At 41.8% G+C, this 25724-nt stretch overlaps 1 protein-coding gene and 1 long non-coding RNA gene across 5 annotated transcripts in view; one reads left to right on the forward strand and one right to left on the reverse strand.

Annotated features, from left to right (window-relative positions):
- Window positions 1-25724, forward strand: part of LOC148684743 (uncharacterized) — a 617223-nt gene that overhangs the window by 374731 nt on the left and 216768 nt on the right. The window lies entirely within an intron of this gene.
- The window catches only part of CDH10 (cadherin 10), a 129394-nt gene that overhangs the window by 7715 nt on the left and 95955 nt on the right, over window positions 1-25724 (reverse strand). For all 4 annotated transcript variants that reach the window (XM_035125727.3, XM_088675108.1, XM_035125731.3 and 1 more), the window contains 6 exons: window positions 19941-20060; window positions 18496-18663; window positions 13339-13526; window positions 7644-7897; window positions 3716-3852; window positions 2953-3074 (listed from right to left, as the gene is read on the reverse strand). In XM_035125727.3, coding sequence (XP_034981618.1) covers window positions 2953-3074; window positions 3716-3852; window positions 7644-7897; window positions 13339-13526; window positions 18496-18663; window positions 19941-20060 — 989 coding nt within the window. The remainder of the gene's footprint in view (window positions 1-2952; window positions 3075-3715; window positions 3853-7643; window positions 7898-13338; window positions 13527-18495; window positions 18664-19940; window positions 20061-25724) is intronic.

Genomic DNA, 25724 nt, shown 5'->3' on the forward strand with positions numbered 1-25724 from the left:
AATTGTGAATTAGGGAAACAAACCAACTTTAAACATTGGTTTACAATTCTGGTTTGTCCCCCTATACCATAGTTGAGGTTCAGCTAACCACAGTTTCCGGTTCATACATAATTATAAACCATGGTTAACTCAAATCAGAAGCAAAAGTTTATGGCCTTTTTGCAACCCCAGCAATGAAACTCAGTGGGTGATATTGGGCCAATAGCTGTCTTTCAGCCTAATTTAGCAAATAGGCTTGCTGTGAAGATAAAATGAAGAGAGGGAGAATCATGTGTGCCACTTTGAGCTCCTTAGAGGCGAGACGGGATAGAAAAGTAATAAATAAATGCACAGGTAAAGGGGCCCCTGACCATCAGGTCCAGTCGTGTCTGACTCTGGGGTTGCGGCGCTCATCTCACTCTATAGGCTGAGGGAGCCGGCGTTTGTCTGCAGACAGCTTCCGGGTCATGTGGTCAGCATGACAAAGCTGCTTCTGGCGAACCAGAGCAGCACACGGAAATGCCGTTTACCTTCCCGCCGGAGCGGTCCCTATTTATCTACTTGCACTTTGATGTGCTTTCGAACTGCTAGGTGGGCAGGAGCTGGGACCGAACAACGGGAGCTCACCCCGTTGCAGGGATTCGAACTGCCGACCTTCTGATCAGCAAGCCCTAGACTCTGTGGTTTAACCCACAGCGCCACCTGGGTCCCATAAATGCACAACTCCCAACTAAATCAATATGGAAGAGGAGATTAAAAAGTCTTTGCCTATTTATCCATTTAGGAAGAATGCAGTTGTGGACACACTCAGATGCTACAGACTCTTTAGCCTTTGTTCAGTTCAGAATATGAAATCTGTTGAAAATTAGTTGTAAACCAGAAAAAAAGCTTCTTTCTGCTAATAGTGCCCCGCACACGTATGTGACTTGCAATTTGTTTGTAGCCTGGTCATGTGTATTGAATTTAGCAGGCATAGCATAAACTTATGGCCTCAAATGTGGCACGGGAAGTAATGTAAATACTGTACATCTAGGTCTTACTCCATTTCTCAACCTCTAGCTGATAACTTATAGTGGCGTTTGGCTAAAGGGATCCAAGGTGCTACCTGAGATGTTGATGGCTGGGGGATTCAGTCTGTTCTCACTGCACATGAACCCATCTGAGGTGAAATGAGAAAGTGCTGCTCTCTGCCCCCCCCCACCATTGTGCCCCATCTCCTATTTTCACCATTGCCGGGGAGTGCCCCCACTCTAGCCAAACTTGGCAAGAGCTGAGGCATCCCTCAAAGCATTGCCTCTTGTCTTCTCCACCCAGGGGCGGCGGGGGGGGGGACAATGCCACCTGCTTCCGCCACCTGAAGCGGGTGCTTTCTCATTGGTGGGCTGGCTCCGGGTTGAGTAAAAAGGAAGATGCTTGCTCTACCTGGCTTCAGGGTGCTGCTAAAGTCACATGACATCACCCCGAGGACAGAGAGTGTGGGACCATTTCCACCCCTGTCCCCAACCTGCCTGCTGCTCTGTCTGTATGGGGAGTGGGTGGCCGGCTAATGATATTCCAGTGCATGCCTTAGCTGCTGACTGAAAGTACCTGGCAGCGTAAATGAAAATGGCGAGTCAAGGGAGAAGTCTGTCAAAGTCCCCCTCACCCTTTCTGAGTAGAAAATTATGGCTCAGCCTCTGATCATAGCTGCCAAGTCTCCCGTTTTCCCTGGGAAACCCCCCTTTTTAAAGCCGTTTCCTGCTGTCATCCTGAATGGCGAAATATCCCGTAATTCCCCCGGATTTATTCCGGTGCCGCTCTGCCCATGTCTGGGCACCGGAAATCGGGCAGTGCCGGCACCAGAAGTTGCTTCTATGCATGTCTGGACATGCATAGAAGCGACTTCCGGTGCTGGCATTGCTGATCCCGTATTTTTCTAACCAGGACTTGGCAGCTATGCCTCTGATAAAAGTAAACCCTGTGGAAGGATGGGGCACAAAAGCTCCCCTTAGATACTCCTCTAGTCTTCTCCCCTCTGACAGGAAACATAATAGAAGCAATGTCACATCATTCTCCCTGCAAATTCTGGCAAACCCTTAAAAAAAATCCTCCCCCCTAAAGGTGAGAACGTGTGCCCCTCCATCAACCCCAAAAGTGGAAAAGCAGTTGGGGGGGAGGAGTGATTTGAGCAGAAAAACAGCAGGAAGTGAAAGAGTTTAGGTGCCCCTGTCCTCTCCCTCTTCCCATTTTCTTTGTCCTCAGGAGGCACAATTGTGAGTTGCAAGAAGCCCTAATGGCAGGTACTTTGCCGCTCTTCAAGGCAAAGTCATTTCACATTGATCCAAGTACAGTTCAAAGCATCTCCTAAAGAGGCAAAGCAAAGCAAATGTTTGTCCTTCTGATGCAAACAACTTTTTATGCTGTTGTGTGATTTGCCCACAGAAAGCCTTTTGAGATAAAAACCGGCATTTGCATAAAAATAGAAGGCTGGCAGTGATGTTTTAGAACACTATCCGTGTCAAGTCAAAGCGCAATTGAGTTATGTAGCAAAGGATGCTTAAAAAATGATTACAAATTACTGTTTGTAACATATAACACTTTCCTCCATGGAGGCAGCACTGAATGCAATTAAGAGGGTGGTTTTTTTTTAAGGACAAATCCGAGAAAACAACTGAAGAGAAACTGTTTTCTTTTGGGGGGTGGGGGGTGGGAAAAGGAGCTTGATGTCTTCCGAGCACAAAGCTTCCTTTTGTGGATCTGCAAGAAAGTCATTTGGTAATTTACATGTTGATGTAGCTGGGAAGCATTGCTGTACAAGGCTGGAGTCTGATTTGCTGGCAGCCATTTCCCCCCTTTTCATGTTAAGTTCCCCAAACTGCTCTCAAAAGCAATCTTTCACTCTTAAGGAATAGACACATTATTGTAAATGAATGACTTGGTGCCTGTTCCCATAACAGAACCAAATAGCTTTAAACATTTCCATAAATGACTTACTTGGCCCGCTCTTGCATTTTCACACACAAAAGTATCATAGAACACAGCAAACTGTGGTGCGTTGTCATTCACATCCAATATCCGAACATAAACAGAAACGCGAGTCATCTCTTTGGGGTTATCTGTAAAAGCAGGGGGAAATCAGTAATCTTTTTTAAAAAAATAGATTCTCTTTTTCTATCAGAACTAAACTAGGAGGCCATAGATACATGGCACTTTAAGAACAAAAACGGAAAAAAAAACCAGCGGTTTCATTATATGAACTTCTACCAGCTAAGGCAGAATCTTTGATGCCACAACTTCAAACACACAGAATTAAAGATGACTAAACTAGGAGGTCCTTTTATGTGTTACTCATACTTTGTGAGGGAGAGTCTCACCCTTAGGGGACCCTCTGACAGCATCTGTAGGATGTGGGATCTGCTGCAATCCATGCCCCTCTCACACCACTCTGCTCACATAAAAGGCATGGGGTGGGGGCCTACACCATAGCTCCTTTGCAGACCAGCATTGACCTTCCCCTAGACAGAAGCAATTCTGACATGGTGAGAAGCTCCTAAGAGCCTACCTACATTGACTTTTCCAGTGTGGATGTACCAGTGTCATGAAGGAACATGCTCTGCAGTGGCTCCCACATACTGAAGCTTAACATCACATGAGGTACTGGGTCTTCCACATAAATCCAAAGAAAAATAATTTCCCACAATATGCTCTTCTCATTCAAAGATGAAGAAAACATTTGCATCAACAGCAATGAGCTTACTGATTTCAGCTGCTATCACACTAAGATTGTGCCATTGTGATGTTTCTCGGTCGAGCATCTTGGAAGTATAAATAGATCCATTTCCAGAATGTATGTTGAAGATTCGGTCAAGGTCAGTGTGGCGATCCAAAGAAAACCTAAATTGGATCAAGTAGAGAAATATTTGCCAACTGCACATGCACCGCTTTCATCTTCTTATAAGGAACAGCCATTCCAATTTAGTGTTCAGACAGATGTTGCATCACTAGAGTTGTGGAGCCATTGGGAAGCTCCTGATCCAAATTTTATTCAGACCTATCTCTTCCCAAGATTCTTAAGAAATCATGAAAATCTCTTTGCATCCCCCCCATGACAGTTCCTAAAGCCATTTTGCACAATGAACCATGGACTCGATGAAGATACAGAAGCACTTCCAATCCCCACTTGACTATTCTCATGCGTGAAGCAGAAGAACCATGAGGAGTGCAGCAGCCCCACATACGGCCATCAGAAACGCCTCTGAAATGTTACTGAGTCTATGTTCCTTTTGTTGAAAAAGTATCCAGCTCATTGACATGTGATATGAAAATTGCAATGCTGGGCTCACATTGCAGGTGGTATAAAACCTGCTTCAACTTCTACTGCAGTGCTATGTCTGTCTTTGCTCTTTCTTCCTCCTCATCTTTTGTACTGACTATGGTAATTTCCTCCCAGCTTTCTCCTCAATGTTATTTGATTTCTTAATCTTTGCTTCCTTTCATTCTCTTCCCTTTTGGTGACAGATCCCTGTTTGCCCTAAACAACAGAAACCCAGTTTCATATAGCATGTGCACCTTTGGGTTCTGGAGTGTGTATGTGCTTTTAAGATGGAGGTATTTCTCTATTCTTGATGCTGGCCTGTCTAATAAAGGTTCCATACAAAATGTTCAGAGTATCGATGCCTCCGAGTTGCACTTCCGTGAAGAAAGCAAGCCAAAGAAGGCAGCAACATTGCCAGTATGAAAAAAGAATTATTGCACCATTTGCCGAGGCAGAAAAGATGTGTGCAAGCCTGTGTGCCAACGACTTGTGTTAGCACAAATATATATAATCATCACTGAGGAAAATTCATATTTAATCTCTGCTTTTTTTATATGTACTGTGTTGCTGCATCAAGTGTTTTCTGCATTCTGTAAAAAGGCAGCTCTGGCAGAACTGTAATAACCAACTACTGTGCTTTAATAAGCAAAAAGGTATCTTTTCTTTCCCTGTGAACTGAACAAGATAAATACAGTCATTTACCTTTATTAGCTCTATTATCTCTGTGGTCCAAAAATATTTAATTAGAACGGTACAATGTAACCCTGCTGCTCCTTCCTCAAACCCCAGATAATTTCATGGAAAATTGCAAAAATTGTAGGGACAGTTTTTTCCCGTCCATTACTATCAATAGTTCTAGTTAATTATTCACCTACAGCTTATTTCACAGAAAACAGGTTATTTGGCTATGCTGAACAATGGGTTGCAACTGACATCAGTGTCAATGTTTCCTCTTCATTATCTTCTCACAAACCAGCTATTTATTTTGGCACAGCCAGATTGTGTTGGGTAGGGGTAGGGGGTGCATTGGCAGGGAATAATTATTGTTAAATTCTTTGGATGCGAAGACCTACCTTACTATCAACATGCAACCTCCTTTATTGGAGGATTTGTCCTGCTGCACCACAGTCCTGGATTTGCATGAAGTCCACATTGAAGCATCTGTAGTGCTTTTTAATACAATCTTGGATGTGCATGAAATCAGGGAACCCACTATGGTATTCTGGAAAGTTGTTTCTCTCTTTGTTCTCTATGATTTGGACAGCTCTTAAGACAACATAACAAAGTTTTGCACAACAGCTCCAGAGACCGAGGAGCAAATGTTTGTCTATGTTTGGAGGGAAATGGAAAGCCATTTTAAATCAAGATGGCAGACTGCACATTTCAAAACTGCAGTGATTTTTGGGGGGTTTCTTGGTGCGTGCCATTACTTAGAAATTATTTCTTCTTGCGGATTCCTAAATAGTGACTCTAGATAGCTGGATTTGAGGAAAGAGGTGTCATTTCTTTTCTTTTCCTAGGAAAAAATATCAGGTAATATATTCCTATAGAAATATTAACTGGTTTTCTGATGCCCTATCCAAACTTGCCAAATACATTTGCCAGTACTTGTTTGCCCATTTTTTTTCTGCCGTACATTCACATCTTTCATTAACTGTTGCTGAAATTCATTTTGTCATTCCAATAAATATCCAAACTGCATGGACAGACATTAATAAAGCGGTCATATAATGGAAACAATAGAATGGGATGAGAGATGAACTTTTGCCAATACAGAGCTTCAAGTCTTGGCATGGCCAACTAACCTTCATTTTTAGCTCATGTTTGGCTTATGCTATTGTCAAATATGACTGAAATGAATGAAGGAGCCAAACCAGAGTTCTCATTAGTTCTTAGTTGTATAAATATCACATATAAACAGTTGAGGAGGAGAAGTAAAATAACATGCTTCTGAAAACAAAACAAATCCATAGAGCCGAACCAAATATTCATGACAATGCTCCATTGTTCTCTGAACTTTCATTGAATATGTAATAGCTGCAAAATGATATCTAACAATTCATTTTGAGATGTGTTTTCAATAATTACAACAATATTTGGCAGTAGATGGTATGCTATACTTAAGTCATGGACTGCATTTGAAAATTGATATGCTATGACATAGGTTGAGTTTGGACAAGCATATCTGCTTAATAAGCTGAAATATCAGTGAATTGGTTGGTTGTGCTTATGGGTCTCTGCTTCTGCTTTTATTTGAGGAATAGAATGAATAAACCAGCAACTCTTCCATTAACTATAGTTGCCTGGTAACAGCTTCAGAATAAGCCAGGCCAATATACCGCGGTTTGGTTTAAAACCTAGCATGTCCTGAAGCTGTTAACTATGGTTTTCCAATTACCTGTAGTACAAAATGGGAAATAATGAAAGATTTCATTGTTTGCTCCCACTGCGAAAGGGACATTCTAACTCATCCATTTTGAGATTTCATATTTGATGTTTGCCAAAACATTTGAATGTCAATTTTAGATTTAAAGTTGCATAGTCAATTTCAAAATTCTGCGTTTTAAGTTTGGATTTTTTTGGGTAACATTTTGGCTCTACAAAATAAGCTTCTGGGGGAAAAAATGACACAATGTTGTTTTGTCTTGTGTGGAGAGTGAGATACAGTGGAACCTCGGTTTATGAACACCTCGGTTTACGAATTTTCGGTTTATGAATGCCGTGGACCCATCTGGAAAGGATTAATTCACTTTCCATTACTTTCAATGGGAAAGTTCACTTCAGTTTATGAATGCTTCAGTTTATGAACAGACTTCCGGAACCAATTACACCCATGCTTCGGGTTAAGTACGCTTCAGGTTGAGTACTCCGCGGACCTGTCTGGAACAGATTAATCCACTTTCCATTACTTTCAATGGGAAAGTTTGCTTCAGTTTATGAACGCTTCAGTTTATGAACAGACTTCCGGAACCAATTGTGTTCATAAACCGAGGTACCACTGTATATACCTATTGACTAGGGTTTTTTTCGCCAAAAGTAAGTATCCTTCCGTAATAGTATCAGAGCAGAGACAGTGCTACTGTTTCATTACAAAAATGAGAGACAGAAAGTCACAACATTGCCTTGAAATTTCATACTCTGGCCTGATAGACTTCTGAGAATGTCATTCTACATGATCAAAACAATCTTCTTCAAGAATACAGTATCACTCAGTACAGGAAAGAATACCTTAGATATTCTTCTTTATCAAGTCCTTATGCCTACCTTTCTACGCATCTCACCAGTCAGAGTAACAGTATCAGCTGAAATAACTAGATATAGAGATGTTATCAATCTAGGGTTGTTGTTGTTTTTTTATTCTGGCCTTTACCTGATAGGACCTGCAGCTGAATCTGGATCTCGGGCCATCACAGTGCCTATGATTGTGCCCACCTCAATATCTTCATGGATCTCAAAAAGGTAAGAGGATCTGCTGAAAATGGGAGGCTCATCCACATCTTCCACTGATATTTTCACAGTGGTCGAATCTTTGAAAGGTCCGAGGTAATAAAAGCGTGGGTCAACATATAGATTCTCTGCCTCCACTTTCAAAGTATATAGCCTTCGATTCTCATAGTCCAGTGGCTGTAAGACAACATAGGGATAGAACAAAGTCAATAACACAATGACACAACAATGTGTTCAGTGTCAGAAAGTCACATTGTGAAAAGTGGGATAGCATGGCAAGCACTATTTGCCATTTATGTAATGGCAACATTATCCCAGGTACCAAAGGGAATACAATAATGACATATTCCAAGATACATTATCACTTGCTTTATGGTGGAGTGGCTAACATGTGCCACCCCAAAATGTTGGGATACACCTGTTGACCATGCTGGCTGGGTTGGATGGGAGTTTAGAGTCCCGGATGTAGTGGGTTAATCATTGGGTCTTTATCCAGCTTTTGCCATGGACAAGTAGTCATGCATAACAACTAGTGACTCTAGATGGGGAGGACACATTTCCATTAAACACAAACACACACACAGTCATCTAGCCAATTTGATGAGGACTGGGTGATCACACAACTGAGAATAGGATTGAATACTGATTTCCCTTGAAGAACTGGAGTGCTGGGTTTAGATTGGTAGGGCTAGCCCAACCATTAGGGAGAGTTAAACATGCAGCTCAGATACCCCCCGGTTCTTCCTCCTGAGCCATTCCCCTCTGTCAGATGACAGAGTTGTCCATGCACAAGGCCTGTCCTCATTAGCCAGTTGGCTCATGCATATTGGAGGGAGATTTTCCACTGTCGTGCTTCTGTATATGAAATGGCGAGATGGCACCATCTTGTCACTAGGCAAAGCAGTGGCAGACTTTGGGCTCTCAAATTTCAGCGGCACCTTTTGCAACGCTAACATTTGGTGGTGCCCACAACCTCTCACAGTCCATTCTGCAGCATCACTGTGGTGTCCTTTGCAGTGTTCTGCCCAGCGCCACCGTACCAACAACATCACCCTAAAACCAACTCTTGGAAAGAGAGAATAGGCCCTCTCCTCCTCCTCCTCCTCCTCCTCCTCCTCCTCCTCCTCCTCCTCCTCCTCCTCCTCCTCCTCCTCCTCCTCCTCCTCCTCCCCCCCACTGTCCATTTACTTGTCATTTTAGCTCAGAAGAAGAAAGCAATTTGAGTGGAGACTGCTATTCCTTTCCCTTGCTTTCAGAACTGCTTGCTTAAGAAGCAATGGGTTCTGGGATGTGGCAGCAAGCCTCCTGCTGGGATCTGAGTAGTTGCCCAATGATGCCAGTCCTGAACTTGGCACTGAATCAGACTCTTCTTCCAATTGGGGAAAAGGACGGGTGTGCATTGTGGGGAAGATATCCACCACTGGAACAGTTGCCTGGCCATTGAATCAGCTACTCATGTTCTCCTTGCCCTCAATAGTACCACAGCTGAAGCAGGAGTACTGTACAATTGTTCAGACCATGAACTGGCACCCACACTGTGGAGAATGCACATGTGCCAAAACGTTATGATCCAGTTTAGTACCTAGTTTAGTACCTGTTTTTCCCAGTCATTTGCCAAGAAAGTTTGAAATGAGTGTCTCAAATGCAATTTGAGAAGAGGCAAATCTACACATCATTGCATCAGATCAGAGGTGGTGACATGACTGAATGCTTTTGGAAAGCCCTTACACCTGGAAAACTAGATTCCAGAGAAAAGGATTCAGGTTTTCCTTTTGATATTGTAGCTTTGAAAGTGCAGGGCTCCTCCCTGCCCACTGGCAAATAATTTTAGAAACACAATCCTTAATGAAATGACATGGTCTAGTTTTACCAGCATATCTGCTGTTTTTGTGACCTTTGTTTCAGTGGGCAAGTCGCTACTTCCTAACTACCTTCTAATGCAATTGAGTGGTTGTGACTGTAGAATGAGACAATCCCATCCATGCCTTTATGCATCAAATTGTCAGAAGGATTTGATGTAAAAACAAATAGTTCACTTGGCTGTTCTGTCTTTGCTTCAGCTCTCAAGTGCATATGCAAGTTGCGAATCTTCAAGTAATAGCAGTTTGCATGCAAAATCCAGGGTCTCATCATCAGCACCATATAAAGCAGTTTTAAAGTCCACAACATTGGCCAAGCGACCACCATAAGGCTAATTTTACGAAGATCCAAGCTGCGCGCGCGCGCACACACACACACACACACACACATGCACACCATGAATTTAAATTATCTTATGGAAAATCAAAATCTGTGCATAACCTGGTTCATTTACATTGCATTTCATGAATCTCACATCAGTGAAATTTTGGCAAAATATATGTGACATTTTGTCAGCAAATGCTTTTTAAAGTGAGAAGATGAAAAGTTTGGAGTTATAATTAGAATACTGTGTGTGTGTGTGTGTGTGTGTGTGTGTGTGTGTGTGTGTGTGTATAGACAAGAGATTCCATTCTCCGATTTCTCTGTGACTGCAGATGAAAAGTGCTAGCTAATTAATGATTTCTAGGGAATGAACAAGCTGAGAGAAAGTGCAGCTTGTCTGACACTGGAGCAAAGCTTCATTAGCATGCACAATATAACAGAGAGATATCAAAAGGTGGACCCAAAATGGATTCTGGAGACATTTTTGAATTTATTTCCCCTCAAATATTTAAAGTTAAATTAGTACTCATGAAGGATGCCAGGCTGTCTTGGCGCTTAAATCTTCTATTTACTCTGAAGTTATATTACGTTGGCAACAAACGCTCCCTTCCCACATTTTTGAGATTCCCCTCCCTCCATCTTAACCTTGTTTTCAAGGAGAACTTTACGTTGTACATGCTAATTATGTCTCAGATATATTCTCAGATTTTCAAACTGCCAAAGGTAGTGCACTGCAATGCAACAATCTGTCCTCCAGATAGATACTGACAGGGAGACACAGAATAGCTATGTGGACACCCATTCATTGTGGCTGTGAAGGACCATAACTCTTTGAGAAACTGCTCTGGAACTATGAAAACTCTGTTGGCTTCCCACAAATCTCTAAGGCACTTCCTCTCAATTTTTCTTTGAATTTTGCTTTGGCAAAATATGGCAACAGTTCTAAATATGGCAACAGTTCTATTGATGACAGCTTTTCCTCTTTTGATACAAATATGAAATACTTTGCATTTGGGTCCACTCTTCTACCTCTGAATGCATTACTGTTAAAATATTTTTCCTACAATAAGCAACCTTTGCTAAATTTGAAAGGTATGGCAAATAACTGCACCGCTATCCAGAGGACTGGACAACAGAGTACACAAACAAGTGTTTGGAGTTGTTTTGTTTTGTTTTGCATTTGTAAATTTAGGCTTCATCTCTGCAAACGTCCCTGGGTTCCTTTAGAATGCGGCCAATGGTAGTACTGGTCTATCCCAGTTTTGAACTCAGAGGGAAGGCTTGTGGATGGAATTTGGTTTGAGCACAGTGTTCTTAAAATTGGTGACAACAGGAAGAAGCACTTCAGCTTCTTGAACAGGTTAGAGCTTCTACCTTTAAAAGGCCCAAAATATTATGCCAAGGTAGCAGCAATGTCAATTTACATAGCTGGCAAATGTGGAGTAGGATGAAACCATTTAATCACAAGGGCATATTTTATCCATTAATAAGATAAAGCTAATGCCCTAAGATGCAGACCCTCCAAGTGTCCCTATTTTCCAGGGATAGTCCCAGATTTACACAAGCCATCCCTGTTTTTGATTTGATCCCAGAATGTCCCACTTTTCCTTTTCCTATTTTCATTGGAGAAATGTTGGGGGGTATGGAGTTATGTGACCCCCAAGCCAAGGAGAAGACCTTGAGAAGACATCTGAAGGCAGTTCTGTATAGGGAAGTTTTTAAATGTTTAATGTTTTATTATGCTGTTATATATGTTGCAAGCTGCCCAGAGTGGCTGGGGCAACCCGGTCAAATAGGTGGGGTATTATTAATGGAATAGGACGTCTCTATTTTCATCAGAGAAATGTTGGAGGGTGTGCAAGATGACTACACACTTATGCCACTTATGGAATCAAGAAGCAACATAACTAACTAGACCAGGTCTGAAATGAGTCTGTTAATTATTTTCCTGAACAGTTTTGATTATACAAACAAATGCATACTTTGGGGGGAAATTTTAGCACTGTGCATTTTTTAGCACTCCACCTTTCACTGCCTCTCCTTTGCATCAGTGACCTAATCATCGTGTGGCCCAAACTGATCTGCTGACATCATCACATTAGATAGTTTGCTTTTCAGCAAATAAACAAAATAAATATGCATAAACATTGCCTCCTAAGCTCTGCAAATATGAAAAGAAAAATTAAAACTCCCCCACATACACTCTTTAGTGTAACTAGTAATGAAAAAAATCATTATGGTTATTGCTTGTTGTTGTTTAGTCATTTAGTCGTGTCCGACTCTTCGTGACCCCATGGACCATAGCACGCCAGGCACTCCTGTCTTGCACTGCCTCCCGCAGTTTGGTCAAACTCATGTTCGTAGCTTCGAGAACACTGTCCAACCATCTCGTCCTCTGTCGTCCCCTTCTCCTAGTGCCCTCCATCTTTCCCAACATCAGGGTCTTTTCCAAGGATTCTTCTCTTCTCATGAGGTGGCCAAAGTATTGGAGCCTCAGCTTCACGATCTGTCCTTCCAGGGAGCACTCAGGGCTGATTTCCTTAAGAATGGATAGGTTTGATCTTCTAGCAGTCCATGGGACTCTCAAGAGTCTCCTCCAGCACCATAATTCAAAAGCATCAATTCTTCGACGATCAGCCTTCTTTATGGTCCAGCTCTCACTTCCATACATCACTACTGGGAAAACCATAGCTTTAACTATACGGACCTTTGTCGGCAAAGTGGTGTCTCTGCTTTTTAAGATGCTGTCTAGGTTTGTCATTGCTTTTCTCCCAAGAAGCAGGCGTCTTTTAATTTCGTGACTGCTGTCACCATCTGCAGTGATCAAGGAGCCCAAGAAAGTAAAATCTCTCACTGCCTCCATTTCTTCCCCTTCTATTTGCCAGGAGGTGATGGGACCAGTGGCCATGATCTTGGTTTTTTTGATGTTGAGCTTCAGACCATATTTTGCGCTCTCCTCTTTCACCCTCATTAAAAGGTTCTTTAATTCCTCCTCGCTTTCTGCCATCAAGGTTGTGTCATCTGCATATCTGAGGTATCCCCTTCATGGATCAATGCCTTGTCGTGGCGAAGGGGCTTGAATAACTCGGAGAAGCTATGAGCTATGCCATGCAGGGCCACCCAAGATGGACAGGTCATAGTTGAGAGTTTTGACTAAACGTGATCCACCTGGAGAAGGAACTGGCAAGCCACTCCAGTATCCCTGCCAAGAAAACTCCATGGTTATTGCTACTTCTATCTTATTATAGTCCTATGTCTACATTTTTGTAATAGCTTTTCTATGTAAAGGAAATGTGGAATCGAAAATGGAGTTACATGGCATTTCTGGACAACAAACTAACTTTTAATAATGGTACCAACTCTGCAAAATATAAAATGTAATTCCAAAGTTGATTATTTTAAAGCACTCAGTAATTCATGGAGATAACATTCACCTTTCGCACTGTTATAACTCCCTCCTGTGTATCCTTCTGTGTAACAACGTCAAACATATCCCTTCCATCACCATCAACAATGCGGTATTCAAGTTCGGCGTTCCTCCCAATGTCTGCATCAGAGGCTTTTATGGTTCCAATGGCAGTGCCAACTGGGGAGGATTCTGGGATACGAAGGTGGACTGAGCCTGCAAAGAAGAAACCGTCAGAAATACATGAGCATTTGTTAGTTACAAATCATGTGATTAACAGCAGAATCCCATAATGTCTACCCAGAATCAGAAGTATAGCCCGCTGAATTCACTGGGGCTTACTCCAAGGTATAGGATTGCAGTTTAATGACTCCATAGCTTTAGCCATTAATTCAAGAAAGTAACACTTTGGGGTATACTGATTTCATTCAAGAGACATAACTTTGGAAAATCTTGTATGTGCGAAGGCTTATTCTACCTGTCCAACTTCCCAATGGGCTTTTCCAACAGCGAACTCCTATCATAACTTTAGGTTTGAACATTTAAAGTGGATTAAAGGGCTCTGCCACCATACTGCAACAAATCTAGTTAAAAATGGACTTTTGCGGTTTGGAAAGTGATGTGAAATGTATTGCAAAGTGTGGAATAAGTGAATGATTAATGGGAAGGCTTGAAACAGGTCTTAGTTCTGGAACGTTAGTTTTTCACACCAGAATTTATCCTATATATGCCAGTCTTTCTCATTTTGAAGTTGACTGAATCTACGAAGTCATGCCTTTAATCCAGCAAGCCTGTCTTATTTGAAGTTCACTTCCAAACATGGCATTAAAGCACTTTTAACAAAGAAGGAGCAGATGAATTGCCCAACAGCACCAACAGTTGCTTGGCTGCAGGTAAAATTTCACCTAATTATGTGTATATTCAAACACATACTCATGCTTGCAAAAATGCTCCCCAGTTTTGTTTAATACTGATGCTGAAAAACAGTTCTCATGTCTTCGGGAGGCTGCCCGTAAGTGTGAATAAGCCTTGCTCATTGATATTAATATACAGCATTCTGATAATAACTGCATAAGAGGCGTTCAATTTCATTAGTCCCCTTGATACATGGTCAAGTCAGCAAATCAGATAAGAGATAAGAGCAGTTTAGTGTACAATTTCACATTTGACATGAATTGTATTGATTCCTCTTTTAAGAAAGAATCAATAAGGCCTTCAGCACTTCCATGAATCAAACACTTTTTAGGCCCTTTCATGAACCCATTAGTTTTGTTACTTTTAACGTGATTTAAGTCTCATTAATAAAGAGGGAAGGGAAAGGGGAGGAATGCTTCATTAAAAAAAATGCCCCATTGCAGAAGGAGGGAGTTTGGGTTATGTCTGCATCTGCAGATATAAATTTGCTCTGAAGGGACTTAGCAAACATCCTCTACCGTAGATGGAAGGAGCATGTGACCAAAATAACAATGGAAATGAAATGAAATACAGGAAATCTATTTCGAACAGAGAGTGAACCTTCAGCAGATAACATACTGATGTCTAGAATACTGTATTATTCGCTTTCATACGAATCACAATCCCAATACCAAAATATGAGAAGAAATACTAAATAAGCTGTGTCAATCAGCCAGGAGAAAACATTGTTTGCATAGGGACTAAGCAGACTTTACTCTGAAAACAATGTACACTGCAACATTCCCCCCCCCCCAAATCAAAATGCTCATGGTTAAAGGGTCATGATTGCAGCTATGCAGACTACAGTTTACTTTGCATTAAGTTGTAGAAAAAAATGATTACAATAAGTTCAAAAAGCTGAAACATTATCCCACAACCTTCTCCCCCTTTTCTGCTGTTGGTGCTTAAAATTGGACTAAACATCTGAATATTATTGTTGAGTGCCTGCATTGTATATGCACATTTTATATGAACTGTGCAGAAGTAGCAAATGGGTCTCTGTATGTGTTCATGGAGAACCAATAACATGGCATGAGTCATTCCCACATCTTGTCATCGATACACAAGTCAGTCTTCAGAGATGAAGCACATATTGCTAGGGTGAAAAAGGTAAAGGACCCCTGGATGGTTAAGTCCAGTCAAAGGCGACTATGGGGTTGCGGCACTCATCTCGCTTTCAGGCCGAGGGAGCCAGTGTTTGTCTGTAGACAGCTGTTCTAGGTGTCATGTGGCCAGCATGACAAAACCACTTCTGGTGCAATGGAACACCGTGACAGAAGCCAGAGTGCATGGAAATGCTGTTTACCTTCCCGCCTCAGCAGTACCTATTTAACTACTTGCACTGGCGTGCTTTTGAACTGCTAGGTTGCCAGGAGCTGGGACAGAGCAACAGGAGCTCACCCCATCATGGGGATTCGAACCGCCAACCTTCTGATTGGCAAACTCAATGGTTTAGACCACAGCGCCACCTGCGTCCTTACTATTGCCTCCTGGTGGTAGACATGCCCCATCCAGTCAGGAGCATTTAGAAGTACTTATCTAGTGACTCATCATCACCATTAGGTTGACCATCTCCATGCCTCAAGTTGACCTTCCTGGAAGATATCTGGGGCCTATGATCACACAGTGAGTACATGCAAATAGTATGTCCCTTGCCACGGGGACCATGTAGGATAGCATTGCTGGGATAACCCTGGTCTGTGGCTCCAACTCTTAGATATCTTCCAGATTAGCTGTCCTATTTGGAATCGCCACCCTGTGTTCATTCACATATGGACACAGACACTGTTCTTGCAAAATTCTTGCATCAACTCTTTTCTGTATTGCATTGTTGTTGTTGTTGTTGTTGTTGTTGTTGTTGTTGTTGTTGTTTGTATAATTTAAAACACAGTTACCACTCCAACCTGTCCAATGTGGACAAGGAAAGCACTGCCGAGTCTTTAAGTTACTTGTTTGTTGGCAGTTCAATGATAGGTAAAGAGCCAAGTCTTTACAAGAGGAAACAGTACAGATATGTAAGACCAGTCAATGGCAAACTTTTAAATACATTAGAAGGGAACTTTGGTGACTGAAACTTACTTATAGTTAACAGTACAGAAAGGGTCTTTGCCGTAGAGAATTACATTGCGGCACGATACACCATGACAGTGTGTAAACTCTATTCCCTCGTATGTTATTGCAGTGCAGAACCTGCTATTCTGTGGCTTGATCTTGATGCTAGAATGGGAAGATCTGGACCTTCCTTTCCTACCAGATGCACCCTTCCTTCTAAAGCTTCTGAACATTACTATGGAACAGAGCAAAAGAAGTGTAGCTCCTGCATACCTGTGCTAATGTACAAAAGGATTCCAAGAGTCAAAGTCAATGTTACCATAGTAATCTCAGATTCTTGTATTTCTTTTGACACTTGGGAGCATTAATAACTCAATCTAAACTGAAGCAAAATCATTCAACTGATAATGGTAAAATAATGGGTGCTGCAACATCAGCCATCTTTGGTACGTTATCAAAGGGCTGCAGAAGAATATGATGGCACCAAACAAACGGAAAGCACAAAGGAAACTGTTTCTTGATACCAAGAGTTTTCAGTCTCTCTAAAATATGCTTTCTAGGGGGGCGGGGAGAGAAAGATTCAATATATTACAAAGTACAAACTCCCTCTGTTTTACTTGTGCTTTAGACAATATTATTCAGGAGGCATTTTTAAGCCTGGTTGTCATTGTTTTCTAAAACAAAAACAAAAAACCCTTGGTAGTTCAGGAGGCAGGGTTTAAAAAATTGAGTAGTACTTTTACTAATGTGCTTTTAGTAACATTTATTTATTTTAATTCAGTATGCATATGTTAAGCCTCCAACAATATATTTAACAAGGGTTCTCTTTTCTAGATATTTCGCCCAAGAAGGATTGAACAGGCCTTTTGCGGATCAATAAACACGTCGATACAAATATTCCGGGCACCTCTGTTTTACGTTATGGAATGCTAAGACTGAATATCACTTCATATAACCTGCAGCAGATCTTAAAGTTGTTAAAAACAATGACACATAGAATTTGCATCCATGGGACAGCTGGGGGTGCTATGCTCCTATTTCTTCCTCTCTCAGGATATGTGTCTCTCCCTATGTGTGCGTCCATCTACAAAGTTAATAAGTCAAAAGAATTATTTTAGAGAGTGCAAATCTAACCAAAAGTGACAAGTAGATGCTAAGTTCAAATGAGAATGTGTGTGTGTGGGCGCGCAACTGTGTCTGTTTAGAGGAGTGAGGTTTAAAATATCCATGGCATCAACCTAATATTACCATGGACCCATAGCTGCCAAGTCTCCCGTTTTTCACAGGCAACCCCCGTGTTTTAAACCATTTCCCGCTGGCAGCCCGTATTGGAAAAAATCCCGTAAATCCCCCAGATTTCAGTACCTGCCAAGGAGGCTCCTTCTGTGCATGTCTGGACATGCATAGAACTTATTTCGGGTGCTCTGCCCATGTCTGGGCACTGAAAATCAGGCAGAACGGCACCAGAGGTCACTTCTGAGCATGTCTGGACATGCATAGAAGCAACTTCCGGTGCCGCTCTGCCCATGTCTGGGCACCAGAAATCGGGCAGTGCTGGCACCGAAAGTTGCTTCTACGCATATCTGGAAGCGACTTCTGGTGCCGGCGCTGCTGATCCCAGATTTTTCTAACCAGGAGTTGGAAGGTATGCACGGGCCTTTCCTCGCAACTCAAGCCAATGCGTAGTAAAAGCTGCGCAAAATTGGGTGGGCATTCAGGCAGGGCTCTGGTGCTTCCAGGGCAGTGCCTTGCACATCAGGGCCCAGATCCAGTTGCCTGGGTGGTGTTCAGTAATTTTCAAAAAAAAAAAAAGCATATGGAGGCAAAGATGGCAAGCAAGTTAAGAGAGCGCGAGGGGAGTTCTGTGCAGTTCAGTAGGCCAGATGCATGCTTATTTCCCCCTCCCCTTCTCGATTCCCACCTTCACCCCAAATACCAAGAACTATTCTGGAGTTTCTGCAGCTGTGACTGCTGCTGCCCCTCCCCCAAACAAGGATGTCCCCGTTTCATTTAATTTTTGTTTTTAATAACAGCGAATAAATCCGTGTACAGTATAAGCCTTGTGTTCGAGTGTGTGTCCCATAATCTAGATTTGCTTTAAATTAAACCAGATGGCAGTCGCCTCACTCTTTTATTCTGATGCTTTTGTAGTACAGAAGGGCTATTAAAGGAAGCTTACTCTGGGGGAATCGAGGCGGATTGTCATTGACATCAGTCAGGGTGATGTTGACTGTCGTGGTCCCCGATAATCCACCCATCTGGCCTCCCATGTCTTTTGCCTGAATGACAACTTGGTACTGCTCTCGGTTTTCCCTGTTCATGTTTGGTAGAGCTGTCCTGATGATTCCTTGGAAGAAAATAAACAAGCATTTGTTAACATTGCTGGCATTCACTTTGCACGGCAAGTCACACACACACAAACACACAAATAATGTACCCATTATAACATTGAGAGGGTATATTTTAAAATATCAGGAATAGTTCAGCAAAAGATTGGCCAACACAGTGAGAAAGCAAAAGCAAGACGTAGAGAAAAATCTATATATTAGTGGGTACAAAACTCCTTGCAAGATTATTATTATTATTATTATTATTATTATTATTATTATTATTATTATTATTATACTGCCCTTTAACCAAAGATCCTAGGGCAGTGTTTAACATTAAGAACATAATTCACACAGCATAATTCATGCAATATTATTATAATAATTAGTAGTAGTAGTAGAAGTTCTTATTCGATTTATATACTGCCCTTTAACCAAAGATCCTAGGGCAGTGTTTAACATTAAGAACATAATTCATGCTGAATAATTCACATATTATTATTATTATTATTATTATTATTATTATTATTATTATTATTATTATTATTCTGCCCTTTAACCAAAGATCCCAGGGCAGTGTTTAACATTAAGAACATAATTCATACAGCATAATAAAAAAGCATAATCATAAAATAATCATTAACAGCTCCCACCCCCTGTGTTTAACAGTCCATAGCTTATTTAATGGTCGGTGGCCTGGGTAGAGAGGAATATTTTTGGCTGGCACCTAAAGACATGAAATGATGGCACCAAGCAGTATCTGTGGGGAGAGCATTTCATTGATGGGGAGCCACCACATAAAATGCCTATTCTCATGTTGTCACCCTCCAAACCTTTCAGGGAGGGGGGGACATATAAGTTAGTACAGTGGTAGCTCAGTTTTCAGATCCAACCACCAATCCGATTTACTAGCTTAGTGAATGTGGATGACATTTTACATGAGAATGAGAACATTAAAAAAACCACCCACTTCTTCCTTGTATATAAATCTGAAGTGGTACAGTCCAGAAATCTACCACCTCTCGCTGTATACTGTCTATAAATTACATTGCATTCCCTATATTTTCCCCAACCCTTTTCTGTTTTCAAAGTACAAAATTAATACGTCCATGATTTATTCAGATTACAGTCATCAAATCTGCATTTTAACACTTCTCGCACTTCAGAGTTTCTGAAGTTACCAGAATATGGCATGTAGCTGAAGCCTAGTCATAGGTACTCTGCTCCATTGAGTGACTGACAAAAGGACATTCGAATCCTTCTTGAAATATAGAAAAATAGCAACAGCATCCCTGACCTGTTTCTGGCTCCACGGAGAAATATGGTTGGCCTTGAAGTATGCTATAGATGATTCTGGCACTGTTGCCATAGGAAGGGTCATCTGCATCGGTGGCTGTTACTTGCACAACAGAAGTACCTAGAGTATTCAAATAAAACATAGTTCCATAATATCGGATGCCAAAAGTATTAAGCACTACATTCAAAGTAGCCCTCTTAACAACTCCAAGCTATCTTCCTTTCTGCCTCTGGAATCTCTTGTCATAGACGCCCATATTTTAAAACAACGAATCTTAGACGGAGAGTCAAGGACAGAGCAATTTATATCATCAGTGCCTCTACATGATGCCTGGTGGGTCATGGACGCTCCAGCAATCCTGAAAGCATGGAGGCTAGCAAAGGTAAATCAACACAGAGTTATGAGCTGCAGGACTCAAGGTTACCCAGGTGCATCTCCCAGCATAAATTAACTCCTGAACCACCAGCCCTCCTTGCATGAATTAGTTGAGTGACACTAATTTCCTTTGTAAATACTGAACAGAGGTTCAAGGCTGTATTTCATTTCACATTGACAAAAATATATATCGTGGTGTGATCAAAAAATAATAATGGGTTCAGACACCACTGGTGGCAGACCCATGGGGTCTCATATTTCGGTGGTGTGCTCTGGAATACCAAATCTATACCCCACCCCAGCTTCTTATGATCCATTCTAAATAATAACTGTGGCAACTCTTGCAGTGTCCCTGAGCTTTGGCACCCAGTGTGACAGAACTGGCCATGCTCCCTTAAATCCAAATATGATACCATCACCCATATACAGAAAAGAAGGTTCTTGTTTTCAGTTCTAGGTGGTTTCCCCTGATTATAATATATAGTTGTGAGTACCCTTTTTGTTTCCATAGGGTTGGTATGCAGGGCTTTTCAGGGAGAACTCACAGGAACTCAGTTCTGGCATCTGAAGGAGCATCTCCACCCCTATTGTTCAGCCCAGACACTGAGGTCCAGCTCCGAGGGCCTTCTGGAGGGCTTCTTGGTAGCAGCGCCCACCCTGTGGAATGCCCTCCCATCAGATCTCAAGGAAATAAACAACTATTTGACTTTGAGAAGACATCTGAAGGCTCCCCTGTTTAGAGAAGTTTTTAATCTTTGATGTTTTATTGTGATATTCTTTTGGGAGCTGCCCAGAGTGGCTGGGGAAACCCAGCCAGATGGACAGGGTATAATTATTAAATAATATAAAGTGAGATGAGCGCCACAACCCCACAGTCGTCCGTGACTGGACCTAACAGTCAGGGGTCCCTTTACCTTTATATATATACACCATATTTATCATCATCATCATCATCATCATCTTCATCATTATTACTGTGGCACCTTTGGTTAGAAACTTAATTTGTTCCGGGGGTCCATTCTTATCCTGAAACCGTTCTTAACCTGAGGTACCACTTTAACAAATGGGGCCGCTCGCTGCCACCACCACACGATTTCTGTTCTCATCCTGAGGTAAAGTTCTTAACTCGAGGTACTACTTCCAGGTTAGCGGAGTCCGTAACCCGAGGTGCCACTGAATTATTATTATTATTATGGCACCTCTTTTTCTAGAAAAATAGCATTTTTGGTATGTATTTTAGATGTCTCGCTGCCTACAAAACTACTATGTCACAGAGAATGCCAGGACAGAATTATCTCCCCTCTCATGCTGGTTTCCTAGGTGGAGGATTTTTTTTAAAAAAATATTTTGTACATTCAGTCATCTGCAGCACCACCTGATGTTGGAAGTAGTAAAGAAATGTCGGGATCTGCCTTACCCTTGCATGTTCTCCAGATATTTGGGACTACCATTGCTGACTGGGGCTGCAGTTGTAGCACAAAAAGATCTAGAATGTACCAGTTTAGAAAGCTGACTTACACTGCTCCAGAGGGGTCTTTTTTTTTTTTTAGATCTGCCTATAGATAGCCGGAACTGAGCTTGGGGACCTTTTAGATGCAAAGCACATTCCCCAGCACTGACCTACAATGAATTCTGCTGAAGGGCCTTATGCAAGTTTGCTACCTTAGCAAGACCCAAGCCATGATGATTCTGATGGAAAGACGTTGTGCCCCTTCTGTTGTTGTTCTTGCTACTCAGCAAGAATTAGCCTTCCAAATTCCAGCTCAAGGCTATTCCTCTTTTTCTTCATCATTTAAACTGTGCCTTGTGAAATCACTGTTCATGTTTCTTTAAAAGTAAACCTCTTCAGCATCTTCCTTGGAGGTTAATACAAAAGAAAAATGGGGCAGTATCTAAACGTTCCTAAATCCGCCGCTGAGCAGTGCGTCGTATTTCTTCCCTCTTACAATGACTGTGATTTTGCCTTATGTGGTAGAGTAGACATTTTAACGAGGAGATTGAATTAGTGGCCACAAATGTGAAGTTACCGTACTAATGCTTGCATGTGTTTCTTTATTTCCCCCCTGTGGGATTTGAATGCTGAATGTAGTCTTTTCACACATTATGTGACAGCAAATCTGGGTTTGTCAAAAGATTTTGCATTCAATAGGGAGCTGCAGCACATTTGGGTTCTCGGCTGAGTGTGCCTGTGAGCTCACACATAAGTTTTGTGGGTATGAATCAGCCCTCAGTCAGTCTCCAAGACTTTATTCTCATTGAAGAGAATGAGGCATCCCTTCCTCATGTGTAACCTTGTGTATACTTGCTGAGAAAGGTGCAGACATGGAATAATGACCTTTGCTATTTTTATTGTAATTTGTGCCCATATATGAAATATATTGAAAATCAGGTAATATACAGTTCCCTTATAAATAGAAGAAAACACTAATGAGATCCATATAGATGCTATTATTTTAAGTACTCTTTGGCAATCACTCGTAGCCGAGTAAGATTGTCTTCCATAAACATGGTTTTAACAATGGGTCCGTAGGTGACTGTGGAGGCCAATTCTGGATCCACACATCCTTCCACAGTGGGGACATTGGTTTCCAGGCGGGAGTTGATCACGGTGTGGATTTGCTAAGTGTGCCTTCCTCTTAGCACATTTCTCCCTTGCGTCCTGAGATCGAGTTTCTTCAAAGCCCATGACACCTTTGGTAGCACTCGCAGGCCAGAGTTTCCCCGTTGTCAGTGTTTATACTACATTTTTAAAGATTTGTCTTGAGACTGTCTTTAAACCTCTTTTGTTGACCACCAGCATTACGCTTTCCATTTTTAAGTTCGGAATAGTGTAGTTGCTTTGGAAGACGATCATCAGGCATCCGCACAACATGACCAGTCCAACGAAGTTGATGTTGAGGAATCATTGCTTCAACACTGGTGATCTTTGCTTCTTCCGGTACACTGATATTAGTTTGCCTGTCTTCCCAAGTGATGTGTAAAATATTTCAGAGACACTGTTGATGGAATCTTTCGAGGAGTTGGAGATGACGTTTATAAGTGGTCCATGTTTCACAAGCATATACGGTAGTAAGGTTGGTGGTATAATAGCTTTGTAAACAAGCATTTTTGTTTCCCTGCGAATGTCCCATTCCTCAAACACTCAGCACTTCAATCACACTCTGCACTTCAATCGGGAGAAAGCCACACTTGCAGAGCTCAGGCTATGCTGGATTTCGGCATCAGTGTTGGCCCTTGTGGAAAGGTAACTGCCCAGGTAAAGAAGTGATCAACACTTTCCAACGTTACCCATAAAAGCTTTATCAATAAAGCTTTATTTAGCACCTCACCTCTTGCTTTTTCCTGCAAGACCAACTGCAGTCATTAACAGTCATCAACAGGCTTACCACTCCTATCAGCCAATCACCCATTCCCACCACCCTTCTGAGTAATACCCCTCCCCACCCTCTGACTATATATAGGGTCTGGTGACTTCTGTTTCAGTGTATCTGAAGAAGTGTGCATGCACACGAAAGCTCATACCTATGACAAACTTAGTTGGTCTCTAAGGTGCTACTGGAAGGATTTTTTTTATTATGTTTAGTTCTACTGTTGAACAGCTCTTACTATCAGAAAGTTTTTTCCTGTTGCTTAGTCGGAATCTCCTTTGTGTTTTCTTGCTTCCACTCCCCTTCACTGGCTGATCTTTGTGGGTAAAATCAGTGATGGTACCACAGCATATCTGACACATGGCCGGGGAGCAGGGGGAGGAAAAGATGCAGGGTTACTACTTTTGATGGCTCTTTTGTGTCGGAGGAAAGGCTATGACTCCGTTGCAGAGCATGTATTCTGCCTGAGAAGGTCCCAGTTTAAACCCCTGGCATCTTTGAAATATTGTGTTTTAATGTTGTAACTGGCCTTCGGAACTTAGGGTGAAGGGCAGGCAATTAATTAGTTAACAATATTGGCGGGGCACAACTTTGGGGAAAATGTCCAGGGTTTCACTCATCACAATACACTAGGGGTTGCCATGTTTCAAACAGTGAAATTCCTGACAGAAGAGTTGTTGAGCTTTTTAAAGTTTTGCCTAAAATTGGTGAGCTTTTTGGGCAAAATCGCAAAAAAAAAAAAAATGCCAGGAAATAGGGGGGAAACGGACATTCCAACATGGGCTGCCATGTGTCCAGGTGTTCCCAGACATTGGACTGATTTCTGCCTCCACACTGCTGCCAACTGCACTATTCTGGATATGTCCAGACATATGGCAACCCTAAAATATGCAGAAGGACTCCCAAAATAAAGCAGAACCCTACACTCTGGGGAAGGAACCTCTGTAAAACTGGTAAATCTAAAGACTAAAATTACCTAACTGCATCGCCGAGCTCTGCTTATCCATCAGTCTATCTGCATGAGTATTCAAGGTAGAAGGTATTTATTCCTAAACTTTAGACTCGGGGTCTTTTGCAAAGAAGTCCTGAAACACTGCCACCCACTTCCTGAACACTCACACTCTTGCTAGAGGCTCAGGCAAGGCACAGTTTCATTCATTGCCGATAAAATGATGGATAATTAAAGCAGGAGATGGGATTCAGTCTATTGAATTCGATAAGTTCGTAATGAATAATTTGGCCAGCTTTAAAGGCATGGTGGGTTCTATGCTGTAGCTTCCCTGCCTTCCACTTTGCTGTGCTGAAATGTATGAGCTTCTAATCAGCTGGAAGACTTAATCCGTTCCAATCCATTTGAATACATTAAGGGCCTTTCCCTTCTGTTTCATCTCAACATTTAGCCGGTTTAGAAACTGCACAGCCTTCAAAGGCTTCTGAGGTACAATTAAAGCGAGCCCTGACTCACCCTTTCAGCACCACCCGGCTTGTTACTTTTCTGCTTATTATACTGTTACCTTTTTAGAAAAATCATTTTTATTCCTTGCCTTGCCAGCCAGTTTCTAATCCCTTTCAGTGGTGCACCCAATGCCCCGTGCTTTGTAGATCAAATCTTTTGAAGAATCGACGAGTCCTTTAGCAATGCATCGGAGGGTAGCAGAAGCGTTTTGGGAAGCCAAACAAATTGCGAGACACCATTTCCCACTTCTTTTTCATTTCTTTTTTTTTCTCAGTTTAGGAATAAGCTAAAATATTATTCTGGCTCACCAGGCAGGTATTTCTTAACACTGTTCCTCATATTTGCTGAAAGCAAATTCTACAGCACAATGTAACACTTCTTCTTTAGAAAGCCTAAGTGTACTACTAAGATATGGAAGGAGGCGGGGGGTCAGAGCTTCCTAACACAGCACCTGTTTTGCAAAGACAAGATCCCAGGATTCAGTCTCTGCAATTTATCTCAACATCTGAAGTAACACAGGGAGAATGGATTGCATCCCTTGAGGCAGCAGTGGTTGGTGGGAAGTGACATTTTTAAACTTTCTTC

The sequence above is a fragment of the Zootoca vivipara genome, chromosome 8 (genome assembly GCF_965207765.1).
Source record: "Zootoca vivipara chromosome 8, rZooViv2.hap1.1, whole genome shotgun sequence".
Classification (NCBI taxonomy): Eukaryota; Metazoa; Chordata; class Lepidosauria; order Squamata; family Lacertidae; genus Zootoca; species Zootoca vivipara.